Below are 16401 nucleotides of genomic sequence, written 5' to 3' on the forward strand. Positions count from 1 at the left end.
ACCACGTTTCTCAGTAGTAGTTGTTGGGGGAAGTGGGTGATTGTGGCTACTCTGAGTGACCCATTGTAGAGACTTCATTGCCCTTCTGGCCTGCACTTGAAGGAACCATGGCGGCGGGGGTAGCAGCGTGGCTCCCCTTTGCAAGGGCAGCGGCCATTGGCTGGATGCCTGTGGCCTCGGGGCCCATGCCAGCTCCCCCGAGGCAGGAGAGGAAAAGGACTCAGGATGCTCTAATTGTGCTGAATGTGAGTGGCACTCGTTTCCAGACATGGCAGGACACCCTGGAACGGTACCCAGACACTCTGCTGGGCAGTTCGGAGAGGGACTTTTTCTACCATCCAGAGACTCAGCAGTATTTTTTTGACCGTGACCCAGATATCTTCCGCCACATCCTGAATTTCTACCGCACTGGGAAACTCCACTACCCTCGCCATGAGTGCATCTCCGCTTATGATGAAGAATTAGCCTTCTTTGGCCTCATCCCAGAAATTATTGGCGACTGCTGTTATGAGGAGTACAAGGACCGCCGGCGAGAGAACGCGGAGCGTCTTCAGGACGATGCTGATACCGACAACAACGGAGAGAGCGCGCTGCCCACTATGACGGCTCGGCAGAGGGTCTGGCGGGCTTTTGAGAACCCTCACACCAGCACAATGGCCCTGGTGTTCTACTATGTTACCGGGTTCTTCATTGCCGTCTCAGTCATCGCTAATGTGGTAGAAACAGTGCCATGTGGGTCTAGCCCAGGTCACATTAAAGAACTGCCCTGTGGGGAGCGGTACGCTGTGGCCTTCTTTTGCTTGGATACAGCCTGCGTCATGATCTTCACCGTTGAGTACTTGCTTCGCCTGGCAGCAGCTCCTAGTCGTTACCGTTTTGTGCGTAGCGTCATGAGTATCATCGACGTGGTGGCCATCCTGCCTTATTACATTGGGCTGGTGATGACAGACAATGAGGATGTCAGTGGAGCCTTTGTCACACTCCGCGTCTTCCGGGTCTTCCGGATCTTTAAGTTTTCCCGCCACTCTCAAGGCCTGCGCATCCTGGGGTACACATTGAAGAGTTGTGCCTCTGAATTGGGCTTCTTGCTCTTCTCGCTCACCATGGCTATCATCATCTTCGCTACAGTTATGTTCTACGCAGAGAAGGGGTCTTCCGCCAGCAAGTTCACCAGCATCCCTGCTGCCTTCTGGTACACCATCGTCACCATGACAACGCTAGGGTAGGTGCCATCAAGGGAAATGGGATGGAGGTGGAATATGTATGTGGTGGTTGTGCACCCCTTAAAGTTATATACTTATTCAGAGCAAATAATCTTTCTCTTTCTTAAATGGGTTCAGGAAAATATTATCTAAATGGTTTTGAAGAACTCTTTTGATCTATGAAATGAGTATGATATAGTGATTGAAGTATTTAGGGAGTTGCTGGCCAGTGTTAAGTATTGATGCCTGAAAGTGATACAGAAAGAAATTTAGGAATTCCTGAATATAAAGATCATCAATATTATATGTATGAATACATAAAAATATAATGACAATGAAAAACGCAAAATTTGTGTCCAAGTAAAGGTATGAAAATACACACTGTATATTGAAATGCCTAGAAAGTGCTTCAGTGTATTGAACTGAAAAGTTTCCATGTATATTTGAAGTATTATTTTCATATGAATACTTCTGGCATGCATTTTCCCTCTAAGAACCATAATTCTCATTTTACAGCATTTTAAGACATAGATTATAGATATTATCAAAGGATTTTGTAATATGTATGCACATATTCATATATATGCATTTTCATTATGGCTGATAAGTTATGCAGTGTTTTAGAATATCAGGGCTGAAACTGATCAACTCTACAAAATGCAGTGGAATGATATTTGCAACATATTTGTTTCTACGTTCATAGTTTCAAATAAAGAAGCAAATGACTCTTATCCACACGTTTTTTTAAGAAACTACAGATCCCATCAGGCAATGGGCCCATATTCATTGAATACACATAGAGGGCAGAGCAGTATCTGATGAGATTGATGGTCACCAAGGGCTGGTTGCATTAGAGAATTTTGGGCCCTAATTTCCTTTTAGAATTCTTTTCTTCATTATTTTGTTTGGTGGTAATGGTGTTTTGCCACCAAAGGGACAAAATTTAAGCTAGAATTAAGATTTTTAGATGATTGAAGAAAGATATGACATTATTAATAATGTAAAACTGCAGAAAAGTAGCAGCATTTATATATTAGAGTATATAGTAAAATAAAATGGTAAGAGCGTTTTACTTTTATGAGTTCTTAGATAAGCCAGGTAGTGATGTTAGTGCCCTTTCTTCAGCTTTATGCTGCTTTTCTTGCATAGTTAATCAGTTCAATAGGATTTGGTAATGGCTGTAAGAAAAAAAGTTATTCCCAAGGCTGCTTTTTAAATTTTGTGTTTCAGCCTAATTTAATTGCCTTCTTTAAATGACAATGTGGTTAAAGTCAACTTAATTTTATTAGACATATTGTGTTGAACAGAATTCTCATGTTGTCCTATGGCTAACTAATGGAATATTTTATATGTGAAGAATTTTGGGCTAAGTCAAGAAATTATATTAAAGTAAAATATAATGACTTATGATTTTGATTTAGTCTCACATATTTTTGAAGGCCTGCTGGTGGATTTTCAAAAATGAATCAGTGAAAATTCTATAACCTACTGCTTATATTTCCCTTTTATCCTGTTGGTAATTTTGTGACACATTTTGAAGAAGATGCAGAATACCTTAGCAGTGCAGGTGCTTAGTTGTAACCAAGAGGTTTGTGTCTTGTTGTCTTTATGTCATTTGAAGTCTTTATTAAGGACAGTTGGATAGTGTAAATCACTATCAGGACTTCAAATTAGAAGTACCTATGAATAAAAAGAGGACTCTATGTTAAGAGGAAATGAAAGAAGAAGTATTAAAAGGAAGTATACTTTAAAAAATTAGGTGTCTGTGACAGTGTTTTTCATGAAGTATCAGTAAGTCATTTTAATACTATATACCCTCTATCTGATTGAATTTAAGCATTATTATAATGAATGTTGATGAGATGCTAATTTCATCTGGCTAGAAATTTCTATTCTAGACTTGAGAAGTTAGTATTATTTTAAAACTTGTTTTCTGAAATGACTTTCAAATTTTTATTTTATTTTGAAATTTATTTTTGTTTTCAGGAAAAGATGAGGAATTGTTAACCACTGATGACAATTTTTATTATATAAATAAAATGCTTAGAAGCATCTACTTTTTGAAATGAATTAAGAAACTAAATCACAATACCTGAGTAAAATCTATGAAATGGTTTTAGTTCACGTGTTCTGAATTTTGGTATGTAAGAAAAATTAAATACACACACTTTCTCAGAACTTGGAAGCAAAATGGGAGTTACTTCTAAGACTTAAGTTCCACTATAGATGAAAATTTTAATTTTCAGGAAATTAAGGTAATTAATGATCCTGGTAATATAGCAGTCATACTTTAAAGATGTAGAAATGTTGTTGCAATCAAGATACAACCCATTTATTGGAGAATATATGCAAACATTTAACAAAGCATATGCTTTATAATATAGCAAAGTTTTCTCAAAAAATGTCTTCTGTTTCTCATCAAAATATATTTTAAATGTATTATACTTTTCTGAAAAAATAGATTTTTTAAAAAAAATCCTGCCTTTTTGGTGTCTTAACTTTGGTTGCATTGTGACTCAACAGCTTTATTTAAGAATAGAAAGTATTAACAAAAGCCCTTGCTTTAATTTATTTTTTACACTGTAGTCTTATACGATGAAGTGTAAGATACAAACTTTTTGGTAAATACTCAGTAGTTGTAGCTAAAATCAATCCGTGTCTGATAGATGACCAGGAATTTCCTATTACAGTCAATGAACTCTTTTTATGGGGCTGTTATTTTTAATGGAGCTAATATTCATCAATTAATGATAATAGAAGTGAAAATGCAATGCTAGACAGTGGTTTTTGAAAGTTCCAGCTCATACAAACATTATCTACATGAAAAGAAAGAGCCAAGAATTTTGTAATTCAGGACTGGCAGAATTACCTGCTACCTCTCAGGTCATTTTAGACAATATTCAGTTGGTTTTTCGGTCTGAAGAAATGAGTGCGTCTACTGTGTATTCATCTAATCATTTCTGTGCTCCCTGAAATAGCAAATATATCATTATTCCATATTTTAACCATGCTCATTACATAAGTAATTATTTGATTTGCTAGTAAAGTGAATGCTTTAAAATATAATTTGAAGCCTACCCATTTCCTATTAATTAAAGTATGAAACATCAAGAGCACAATTTTAAAAATCAATGAAAGAATGTCAGAAAGGTTTTTTTAAAACAATGTTTAAATTGGGTGGCCCTGTATATTTCTTCCTCCATTCAGTCCTTTCTTTCTGAGCATACTTGTTGACCTGCACTGGGCTCTGATGACCCTTTTACTCCCAGCCTCCCTCTTTTCTGCAATGTAACCTCTAGTTACTACCCTAAACTGCCTTGGGAGAATAAGAACCTGGAACTCCTCTTTTGTCTTAATGACCTCTGGGCAGTAACATCCTGTTGTTATTTTTCATTTAGGTGGTAGTACTTAAATGGTGTCAAATTTAGGAAATTTCCAAATGTTCACCCGTAATCAAAAATGATTTTACAAACATATATTTAGCTTCAGTTTACCATTGAACCTTAGGCTCATGACTTGTGAATTAGAAGAGGTACCAGGTGGCACATTAAATATTTGGGGAGCTATTATTTTAGGCAATACCTTCATTCTTGGTTTTCCTGCAAACCTGGGAAAACAAAAATTTAATTTATAGTGTACATTCATCAGAAACAAATGTGGTAGCATTACAACTATGGTCCTAGAAAACTTAGTGTAGTTGTCTATTTATAAGACTATCAAAACTAAATCTATAATATTTTGATTTTAATGTAGTTGGTAAATTGCTATTTTAAGAAACAAAAAAGCAAAATAATTTTATTGTAATTTTCCTAACAATTATGAGGAAAATTCCTCTTTTTAGAATGGCATAATTGTAGGGGGATTATATATTTATATAAAATATGTCATATGTATGTCATATATGTTGTATTTCATATAACATACAAGTATGCTATATATCCCATACAACATATACATATATTAACTGTGTTGTATATGTTATATATTTTATATAGTGCATGTTATAAAGTATATATTATTAAAAAGAAGAAGAAACTTTGAAATATCTTCCTTCTATTCGTCACTATTGTGACTACATAGCTTTACGGAATGTTGGGAGTGTATCTTGTGGAATCATTTATGTAGAGACTTCTGGTTTACCCAGCAATACTGAAAATGGGTGGAATTATAGTTTCCCCTGTGCCAGCATCTATGCATAAATATTGCTAACGTGTTAATCAAATACATCTTCACAAGGTGCCGGGCCGGGGGGCGGCGGGGGGACCAAAATTTATCTTTTGGGTGAAGAGCCATACTATGAGTAACATCCATTTTTATTTTGGCATACTATACCACATTTTTTACAAAGTTCTTTATAGAGCGTGTTAATTGATGAGAGCTGAAAATGAATTTTAAAGAGATGTAGAAAATGTGATATGTATTCCTCTTTTAGCATTACAGGGAACCAAATCTTAAGTGTCTTCATTTTGTTTTAGTCACCATTTGAATTAGAGATAATATTTGACGTGACGTATGTATTTTTTGAAAGTGTGTATTCACCCAGCTTTCTGTGTCTTTTTCTATAAGCATTTGCTTGGTTGAAAGACAGAGGTATGTCAGGAAGAGATGAGATGTGTTCTCTTGGCACGGCATCCTAGGAAAGGGACTGGTTTCTAATTTTCAGTGGGTCTGTTATGATTTTTTTTTTCTTTTCAGGATTTCCCTTTAGAGTACAGATAGACTTGGTCTTATATATATTTTATTTGTATAATTACTTCATTTAATTCTGATGTCATGTATTTTGTATTTGTCTAAACTTTCCTCCCAATTATACTCATCTTTGAAAATGAGTTAATGAAGTTCAAATTTCTTATTCCCTAATTTCTGAATTCCTGGTGGAAGGAAACTTAGCTGTTGTCTATTTAAAATCCATCATTTTACACATACACGATTGTTTTTGGCCTGCTCATAGTTACACAATTAAATATCAGTAGTACTTTTTGAAATTTCAATTTTTTACTCTTTTTTTTTCCCTGAAGACCTTAAAACATTATCTAGAAATGTGCAGTAATAATTAGCTGGGGGTTACTGCGGACGCTCAGGGATAAGAAAAGAATAAATATGCTCTTTATTCTATTATTTTAATGCATTTCTCTCCTAGTTCTACTCTCTGTGACTCACTCTTTCCACATCCCTCAGTATCACTGCTAGCTCTGCATTTATTCATACAGTACTGGAGTTTATCATGAGGTGCCCAGTTGATATAACGCAACCCTGTGTTTCTCATCTGGTGAACTCTTAGGCCATTTGGGGAAAAACTACTTAATGGTGAAATTTTACCTGGCCTGATGGAGAAGAAAATAAATCAGTTATTTTGTCTGAATTATCTATAAAGGAGTTGGCCTGTAGATTGTTAAAAACTGTACAATTTAACTTCTCTTTCATTGAAAGAAGGGGAAAGGTGAAAAGAACTTTCCCTGAAAAGGAGGTATGATTCTTCCTGCAGAGCTGTAAGAATGATTTCACTCTTTTTTTTCCCTACTCTCCATATGTCTTATATTGTTTTCCGAGCGTGAGTATATATATAGAAATAGGCATTGTTCTCCCACTAACTTCAGCAGCTAGATTTGACGGTGTGGGATATGATCTGGTATTGAAAAGAAACCCAGGGTGAAACACTGTCTCTACATTTCTGTGTACATTTGCATATCTCCTTGCATTAGTAGATTCCATTGGATTTTTTTGCCCTTTAGTTTTCTCCTTTGAAAGCCAGCCTTTACACTGACCTTGTCCATGAAGCCTTCTCAACCTCCCAAGCCTACATCTTCTATAGTTGGAATTACACTTGACATTAGTAAATGCTATTTTTTATATAATTTATGGTTTTACTTCTTGCCTGCCTAACTACATTGAAAGGCTTTTGAGGTTTGGGTCTATACCTTTTGGAGACTTATTACCTGGTTACTGTGTTGCCGATCATGCTGTGAGATGATACATGCACACCATGGAGAGCTCCTTAGCCATGGACCAGTGCCATCTCAACATTAGCAAGAATCGACTAATCTAATCACATGCTTTGTTCAATGTTAACAAATTTCAAGTTTTTTTTTTTTATTTGAACACTTTGTCTTTGAATCCATCCTTTTTATTTTTCTCTTTTAACTAGGGAGGGCTGTAACTCATTCTTCTCTGCAAAGGTTAGAATTAATGGCTGTCGATGGCTATTTCCTTAATCAGTTTGCTTTCTGGTGAAGGCTGGGTAAATTACAGGTACCTCTGGGAAGCATATGGAGATATGTTATAATGTAAGTGAATCTGCACAGAAATATACTGCCTTCTTTTTCAAGTTCAGTCCCCTATCTAAATATGAGTAGCCCAAGCGACACATGGGTCAAAAAGATACCTGGGTGACAGTCATTAGAAAGGTGTTCTCTTTCTTACCCAGTAAACACAAATTGACACTTTTTTCCTTTATTCAGGTGCACTCATTTATGCATAGAATGGAATTGTTTAAAAATAGAGAACTATTGTCTGTAAATGACACATGAGATAAATGTATTCTCTGTTCAGGAAGAAGTTTTCATTCTAAGCGATTAAAAGGCAGTTTTACAAAATGTAAATATACATGTAGATACATATCCTGGCATGGTGCAATCCATTTTGCATTGGAAGTTTTGACAAGTCTATTATGTAAAGAAGATCATAATCATAAAAAGTGTGCGGAGAATAGGGAGTGAGTTATCAGAAGTTAATAATGAGAAAAAAATAACATAAGAGTAGGAAGACAGTTGAAATAATGTCAAATAGAATGGGAAGGTTTTGTTCTAAAAGTAAAAGGTCTTGTCTTTTTTGCTCTTATGTGGGCCTGATTCTTCCATCTTCCTCACTTTCCTCACTTTTAAGAATACCAGTAATAGTGCTTTGGGAAACCCAAAGTCTTACCAGTAACTTATGCTCTCAGGAAATCAAAATGTGACTCATCGCGTTCAATTCCATTTAACAGACTTTTGTTGATCACTTACTACCTGTCACTGACCATGGCAGTAAGCATAACTGCCAACTTCCAGACCTTAAGAACTGTGTATTCTAGTAGGAAAGGCAGAAAGTGAACACAGATATATAATTCCAGGCAGTGATGGGTGCTATTAATAAAATAAGTCAGGGTAAGAAGTGTGCTATTTTGTATAGGGGACAGACAAAGCCTTTCCTAGGGGAATATTTGAGCTGATGGCTTTCTGAAGGGATGAAGGAAGTCCTTTGAATATCTGGATGAAGAGTTTAGAAGAAGAGAGAAAAGAATTACCAAGACCGCAAGGTGTATTCTCCCTAAGGCCACTGTAATTGAAGTAAAGCAGGGGCGGGGCTTAGTAGCAAATACTGTCTGAAAGGTTATTGGGATGAGATGATGTAGGACATTGCGGACCATAGAAAAGATCTTTGGTTTCATTTGAGACATAATAGGGAGACATTAGAGAGTTGCGAGCATGGTAGGGATGGGATATAGTTTCTGTATTACAAGATTCATTTGTAGAGTTTAGAAAATTCTGGGTGATGTTTCTTAGTGTGGATGGAAGACCATCAGAATTAGGACCACCTGGGACACTTACAAAAATGTAGATCCTTAGCAGTCACCTAAAACAATTGAAATAATGTCTGGAGGAGGGAACCATGAAAACTGCATTTTCACTTCTCTCATAAAATTTTAAGAACCAGTGATTCTTAAAATTTCCAGTGATCTGGAAGAATGTATGTTGAGGATAGCTCTAATATTCTAATCTGGGAATATTTTTGACCTTAAGCTGGTAATATTTTGAAAGGAGGTTAAAATACACTGTTTAAAACAATGACTCTTGGATCCATGGGTGAATTGAAGTGCATTTCTAATATGCAAGTGGGTTTAATTTCTATATAATTTTGTAATTTGTCTGTAAATAAGGGAACACTGAAAAATGACACTTTGGTACTTGTTTATTGTACTGGCCTCCTATGGCAAGTACTCGACATCCCTTATGCATTATATACATATTCCACCTTTCTTTCTTAAGAGAAAACTAACTTTTCATTGGTCTGAAGAGCTTTATTCCATTTCCTTGCTAACGAATAGTTGGCATATATTCGTAAGTATGCAAAGTTCATCATATAGTCTCATGTGAATTATTATTTTCATCTTTTGTCCTCAATTATTTGTCATTCCTTCTGGCTGGGATTTGGGCTGTGGAATTTGCATTAAGAGAGACCTGTGAGGGGACAATAAAAACTAGAGCTGGAGATGAAAAAAACCAAAACCAAAACCAAAACAACGATCTAGACGAAGTAGCAAAAGTGCTAGTTTTTAATATTACCTAATGAATATATATGTAGGAAGATAGATAGAAACTCAATAATCTTCAGTGTAGGTGATAAACGGATTCTGTTTTGCAAAAGCCCTATCCTATCTTGTGCCAAGGAACAAGGTTTTGTGGATAATGGATATTAGTACTGCTGTTCTGCAGAGCAACTAGAATAAAGACGATACAACTGCTTCCTTTTGGGAGTTTGGGATTGTGAGCTTTTAAACTTACTGACTTCCTAAACTGTCACGCATAGGTGGGCTGAGCTTTCCTCAGTGGGGGCAGAAGCTAATTGGCCAACTGATCATAATGAACATAAGGAATATGGAGTCTTAGATCGGGGTCTGCGAGTTAAGGAAGAGCTTATGAGAAGCCAAGACAGCACCCAGTGTAAAGTCAATCTAAATCTCATGACACCAGAATTTTCTTAGAGTATATTTTTTTTCTCTTTTTCCTCTTTTTTTTTTTTTTTTTTCTATATAAGCAGAAAATTGATTCAAAAGGATTTACTTTTCAAAGAGGAAAATTTTTAATCACATGTTAGGGATTTCAACTGTGGAGGACCTAAAGATAGAAAACAAATTACTAGTGCATTCTTAGATTATAATTGAGCATAAGGGAAGTTTTGTGTAAAAATCCACAGAATGGCTGATTTGATGTTGAGCTTTTTAATTGGCTTTTCATGGCTGCTAGCTTGTCCAAAATGACTTCATAGTCTTTCCTGGTAAATATAGGGAAGTATGTAATGAACCTTTTCCCATGAGGTCTAGGTGCAAAGAGAAGGGTCTTGGGAAAGGTTGATTGAAGATTCCTATGGCCAGGAATTGAAATTCACTTCCTGCCTTGGAGGGTGCTGTCTGATTAGCTGTGGCTACAGGATTTCTGGTTATTAACTTTGGTAAAAGGAGGAAACTTTTGGTCAAAAGTTATGATTCAATCATAAAAGTCCTGATAAATGTAATCTCATGGAAACTTAAATGTCTCTTAGTGTCAAGATCAAGAGACCTGCCATGACATTTCGAAATCTTGGTTTGAAGTGAGATGAGTTAGATGATGCAGGTTTATTCCAAGTCAGATAAATAGGAAAGACAGTCTTATCAACCCTCTGTAATGCCACTTTTGCTGAACAAAATATATGTGGGGAGAGAGAAAAAGGGAAGGAGGGAAGGAGAGGGAGGGAGAATATGAATGAATGTGTGTGTAAGGAGATAATCTGACTTCTAATAGGGCAAGGAAGAGTCTAGATTTATTGGGCCCATACTTTCTGGCAGGCACCACCTCCATAGACATAGCAGTGATATTTTTTCATACCATGCATGGGCTGTCCTTCTTGCTTTGGCACATTTTCATTCCCATTGTCAAGAATGATCAATGAAAATAAGTTAAATAATTATTAGAAACATGTTTTAGTTCAAACAGCTAGAACTGTTATTTAAAAAAATCAAGCAAATTCTTTTAGTCAAATTAGGAAGCTGGAACCCAAAACAATAGAACATGTTTGAGAAACAAGTCTGAATTTGGATATGAAGTTCTTCTAGGAGAATATCAGAGAATATTCAACAAAAATTCATGATCCTGATCAGGTATCCCAGTAAAGGAACCTTAGGCTTCTACCAAAGATTGGAGCCAGACAGAAACATCAGCCAAATACCACTTGCACCGTGCTTCAAAGTTCTGACCTGCTATTGAAATCCGAAATCTTTTAAAAAATGGATTTAAAATTTTTAATCCAGAATATATTTTAATTGGGTCTGTAATTTTTGTTCACTTTTATTTTAGTTGATTTAGAAGAATCTGTTTTATTGAAGAGCTACACATGCAACTTATTTTTAATAATTTGTTTCTAAGCTCATATTGTATTTCTGTTTCTTTGCAGTATCCCTAGGAACCAATTAAGAAAAACAATCCATGGATCTAAAATGCTCTACCTGTAGCCTTGTTGTGTTTAAGGTGCCTTAATATGCCCGCTGACAAAAGTTCTCTCTTCAAAGAACCTCAGACTTTAGTTGAAATCTCCCCTGCAGGTTTTATAACAATGCCTAGAACATTGCTTTGTGGATCATGGATGCTGAATAAAGATTTTTTTTTTCCTTTTTACTGTAGAGTTAAGTGTCCAACCCACTTTAGGTACTTATATCACTCATAATACTTTCTAGCTACTTCTCTCTCAGCTACACACATTCTCTGACACACAAATATCTGCATACAGAAATAAAATTCCCACAGATGCAAAGTCTTCAGCTCAACGTACATTAAAAATTACACATGAAATAAATGTCTAGAGTTTTGACATGCTGATTTTATTCCTCTGTAAAACTGTTCTCCAAATCCTTATTCACCTTCCTTAACCTTCTGAAGAAATCCTCTACATTTCTGTATTATTTCTCTCATCCCTGTGCTGTTGGCTCATAGCTATACATATCTATCCTGGGCCATTCTTCTGAGCTTCAACAAAAATTTCCAGATTTATGCCATCAGGAAATGTTATGGCCTTGGCTTTTATAGACAATCAGCATAAGAAATGGCCATTTAGAGAATATTTCCAAATCTAATGCAAAACCATTAGACATAGACTATTGTCTAGCTAGCACATTACTCACTATCCCATATACTAAGAGCTATGGAAGTGTATATGTATATTTTTTTTTCTTGTATGCTAACTCCATTAGAATTTAGATGTTTCCTGTGTGACTGATGAGAAGAATTTTCAGGCATGTCTAGGGTCACCAGTAATGGATGGAATGGCCAACTAGTGATGTCAGCCATGGTGGGGCATAGAGGAGGGTTTCCTTACCTGGCATAAGCAGTCTCAGTGGCAGAAAAATGCAGAGTGTATTCTGGGCACAGTGCATAGATTCCTTTGGCACTCAAATATCTGTCGAATGTTGACTGAACAAAAATCTGGAATCACTTGTCACGTTTTAAATCTTAATAAATTCTGCCCTGAATGAATTTGAAAGTAATTATTGTAACACAAATAATAGTCCCTTCACTTATAAGTTATATTTGTCCTCATATTTGTATTTTTACTTTTCTCATGTGTTTTGACCCTCATAAGTGATCAATAAATATCCTTGGAATAAATGAAAGTAAATTAAAAATGTCTTTCTGAATGCAAAAAATTCAATTCATATTTGTGAAATTAGGGAAACAATTCTAGCAGGAGGATGGAATAGAGATTGAATTAGATGACATTTGAATCTTGTTTTATGGTCTTAACACTTGAGCACCCTAAATAATCAGTGATACATGACGTATGACTTTACCTCTCTATAATATTGTTCTCTGTAACTGTCTCTCACCATCACCTTAGCATTGGTATTTATTAATAATCTATGAAATTGATGTACATCAGGTGTTGCATTCAGTTGAACATGCTGGAACATTACTGTTTAACAGAAAAAAATATGATGCCCAGAAAAACAGAAAAACAAATGCACAGTCATATGCAAAACCTAGCCAATAAACATAGAATCCAGATTTCATTTAACTCAATTTATTGACTATCCCTATGTGCCAGACAATATATGCTTGGCACTATGAAGAAAAGATATAAGCATGAGAGAATAATTTCTATGCAGAACTGGAATTTTAAATCCTGGCTCTTCTCACTGGCTGACTCTACAGAGCCTGGATGCAGTTTAAAGATATATTTGTGTTTGCACTGTATAAGATGTGTGAAGAACTTTTTAATGCTCTGAAATGAGTGATTGTTTGCCTGGGTTGGAAAGAACAAGAGTCAACCATCAATTCTTGTAGTCATGTTAGAGACTGTGGAGCATATGAAATTACAAGGATATTTGAACAGGGTTATTCTCCTATCACGGCCTCCTTTCCTCCTTTGAGGCCTGTCCTAGTAAATAGGAAAGAATGGCTAGGATGCATGTAAGCTAACTTTTGAGTTGGTTTCTATAGCTGTTGGTTTTCTCTTAATTTTTTTGTTGGTAAAATATAATTGGTATTTGCTTTTTTCCAAATGGTTTAAGATTGCCTATATCCATTGTAGTTTTAAATGATGTCATCATTTAATAATTTATAACAATTGATGTTTAATAAACATCAATTTATAAATAGTTCAGTATTACCATTGAAAATATTATAATATTTGCTCTTTAATATAAATATGTTGATTCAGATAAGTACACTGAAATATATTAAATGTCTTTAAGTGTTCTATATTTTGAAAGACCCATTTCTATGATAAGAAAGCAATTAATTTAAATATTACCTCTCAATTTTCTTAGTGCTTTTGCTCCCTTTGTTCTAATTAACTTTTACTTATTTGCAGCGGTATCCAAATCCCATTTGATTTCATGTTATTTGTTTAAGCCATCATATTCCATGAGACTTACATAAATTCAGTAACATGTTCGCAGATATAGACATTTAAGTGAGATTTTTCAAACAGTAGTTCTTTATATTCTTAGAATCATAGAATCTTGAAACTAAAAACTTCTTGTAGATCACCTGGCTCAAACTTCTACCAGTTGAAAGCCCCTCTTTCTAATATATTCTCTATATTTATATGGCCTTCTATGAACTTTTTTGAATATTCTGTGTAATTGGAAGTTTAAGGCAGCACAACTCACGTTTTTATCCAGTTTTAAAAAATTGAGCTGACATGGAACACCTTTCTCTATCACCCGTTTATCCAGATTAGGTTTTAGAGACTGAACAGAATATGTTTTCTTTTTCACATCTTTTCCAGGGCTGTACTTGAAGAGAGATATCATGTCCCTCCTTAGGCTTTTCTCTGCTGGGGTGACTTTCTTAAGTCATTCAAACTTTGTCATGTAGTGTGATTTCTGGACTCCCCTCATTGCCTTGATCTCAGATATCTGAAGTTGATCTGACTGGAAGAAAGTACATTGAGGTCATGACCTACAGTGACACTAATACTGTGTATCTCTGAATAGGGCCTAAATGCAATGACTTCTATCGATCTTGCGGTAAAATAACAGGTCTTTTATTTTTACTTGAAGCGCTATAAAACCTTTCTTTCTTCTCTTTCCTTATACTGTTTACTACTTGAGCATAAATTCTATCAGATTTTTAAAATCCTTGCTAAATTTCATTCTGTGAGCTAATAAAAATGCATTGTTTGAATGTTACCTAGCTACATGGCTCAGATTTCTCCATGCGTCTGTTTAATTGTATTATAAAAATGAAACAGAACACACAATAGACAATGTTCTTCTGGAAAAGCTATAATAGGAGTCCTTCTCATCAATGGAAGTGTTTATCCATATCGTTGTACCTGAAAGCATCTACCCAGTGCAAACAGACATTTAAAATCCAGTAGGGAAGGGAGAAGAGAAGGAGAGAGTATATTAAAAATCCTAATTGAATTGTTCTAGCACCCACGGGCTAGTCTGGTTCTGTTTGACCAGAGGCTGAGGTTCATTCAGGTTTCTGATGATTTTTCCCATCACTCCCTAGGAAGATCATTAATAATGAGCCTATTAAGACAACTGGGATGGAGAGAGGAAAAGGGTCAGACATGCAGCTTTCCTGTTCCTCCTTATTTGATCCGATTAATTCCATGACATAAAAAATGGAGATGACGATGATGATGATGATCATCATCATCATTATGACAGAAGCTCTCATTTAATGAGTAATTACCCTGGGTCAGGCACTACACTAAGCTCTGCTTTACATACGTTGTTTCTTATAACATGTGATTCTGCCATATAGGCTTTACTTTTATTTCACAGGTAAACAAAATGTGACTTAGAAAGAATGGATTAGTTCTGTCTCCAAAACATGTACACTATCCTCAGAAACACGTAAGTCTAGAAATTATTTATATTTGTCAAGTAACTAGTAGTAGGACTGTAAACTGCTTTTCTAGAGGTAGAAATGCTGTAGGAAAAGGCTTGGTTCAAAGTGTGTCAAGACCAGCAATGACAAAACTAGATTTCCTGCTCTTGAAGTGTATTTACAAAGACTATTATAATAGACTGTTCTAGCAGGTGTTGTTTGTGATTTGCACCATTCCTAATTGAAGTCACTCAAGACGAAACACAATCCTTAACACAGTCATTCTAAAATAGTTTAGTGAAAAGGCGGGCAGGTTGTGGAGCCTTGTTTATTTTATCTTATTGCAGAGGGAAAAAAACCTCTAGGATGTTTTCTAACATCTTCTGTTTGAAGTTATCCAAGCATCTTTGAAATGATACATGACTGGATAAAATATACATTCAGTACAGCGGAGAGGATTGATTGTGTCACTACTTTAGAAATAGACTTTATATTGGCTACAAGAAGTTAGTTGTAGACTCTCATCTGACTTGCTTATTAGTATGTTATGTCAGCGGTAATGAACATATATTAAGTCAGAAAATGATGTCAGCTTACACTTGATAAATGGGCAAACAATATTTTCAACAATCTTAATCTCTTTTTTTCTTCCTGAAAGTAACTTATTACGTTATGTCTCATTTATAAAATCACTAGATTATTAGTGCCTTAAAAAATAAAAAGGTATGATTACAAAGTATATATTTATAAAGACATTTTCATGTAACTTAAAATTTAGAGACAACATACATTTAGGTTATAATGAGCATCTTAGAATGATTTCATAGTTTACTAAAAATTAATTAGGACTTGACTGAAAGCCATTCCTATGATGAAAAATTTATAAAAATCATTAATGTGGTGAAGATTTCCAAGGAAAATATGCTTGTTAGGTAAACACTATGGCCTGTTATTGTGCATTTAACTTCTCTACATTTCTATTATGTATATTGTAGCTATGTACATAGATATGAACACACACATACATACAAAATATATTTGAGAGGCATCTATGTTTATTTATCTTGTACTTTCTCTCTTGTATTAAAAACTTTTAGAGGTCAGGAACTGTATCTAACTTAATTTGA

At 35.2% G+C, this 16401-nt stretch overlaps 1 protein-coding gene across 1 annotated transcript in view; it reads left to right on the forward strand.

Moving 5' to 3' along the window:
* The first annotated feature begins 107 nt into the window (after nucleotides 1-107).
* The window catches only part of KCND2 (potassium voltage-gated channel subfamily D member 2), a 478865-nt gene continuing 462571 nt past the window's right edge, over nucleotides 108-16401 (forward strand). Inside the window, exon 1 of the mRNA XM_061197978.1 lies at nucleotides 108-1222. Coding sequence (XP_061053961.1) covers nucleotides 108-1222 — 1115 coding nt within the window. The remainder of the gene's footprint in view (nucleotides 1223-16401) is intronic.

This window comes from Eubalaena glacialis, chromosome 8 (genome assembly GCF_028564815.1).
Source record: "Eubalaena glacialis isolate mEubGla1 chromosome 8, mEubGla1.1.hap2.+ XY, whole genome shotgun sequence".
In the NCBI taxonomy this organism is placed as follows: Eukaryota; Metazoa; Chordata; class Mammalia; order Artiodactyla; family Balaenidae; genus Eubalaena; species Eubalaena glacialis.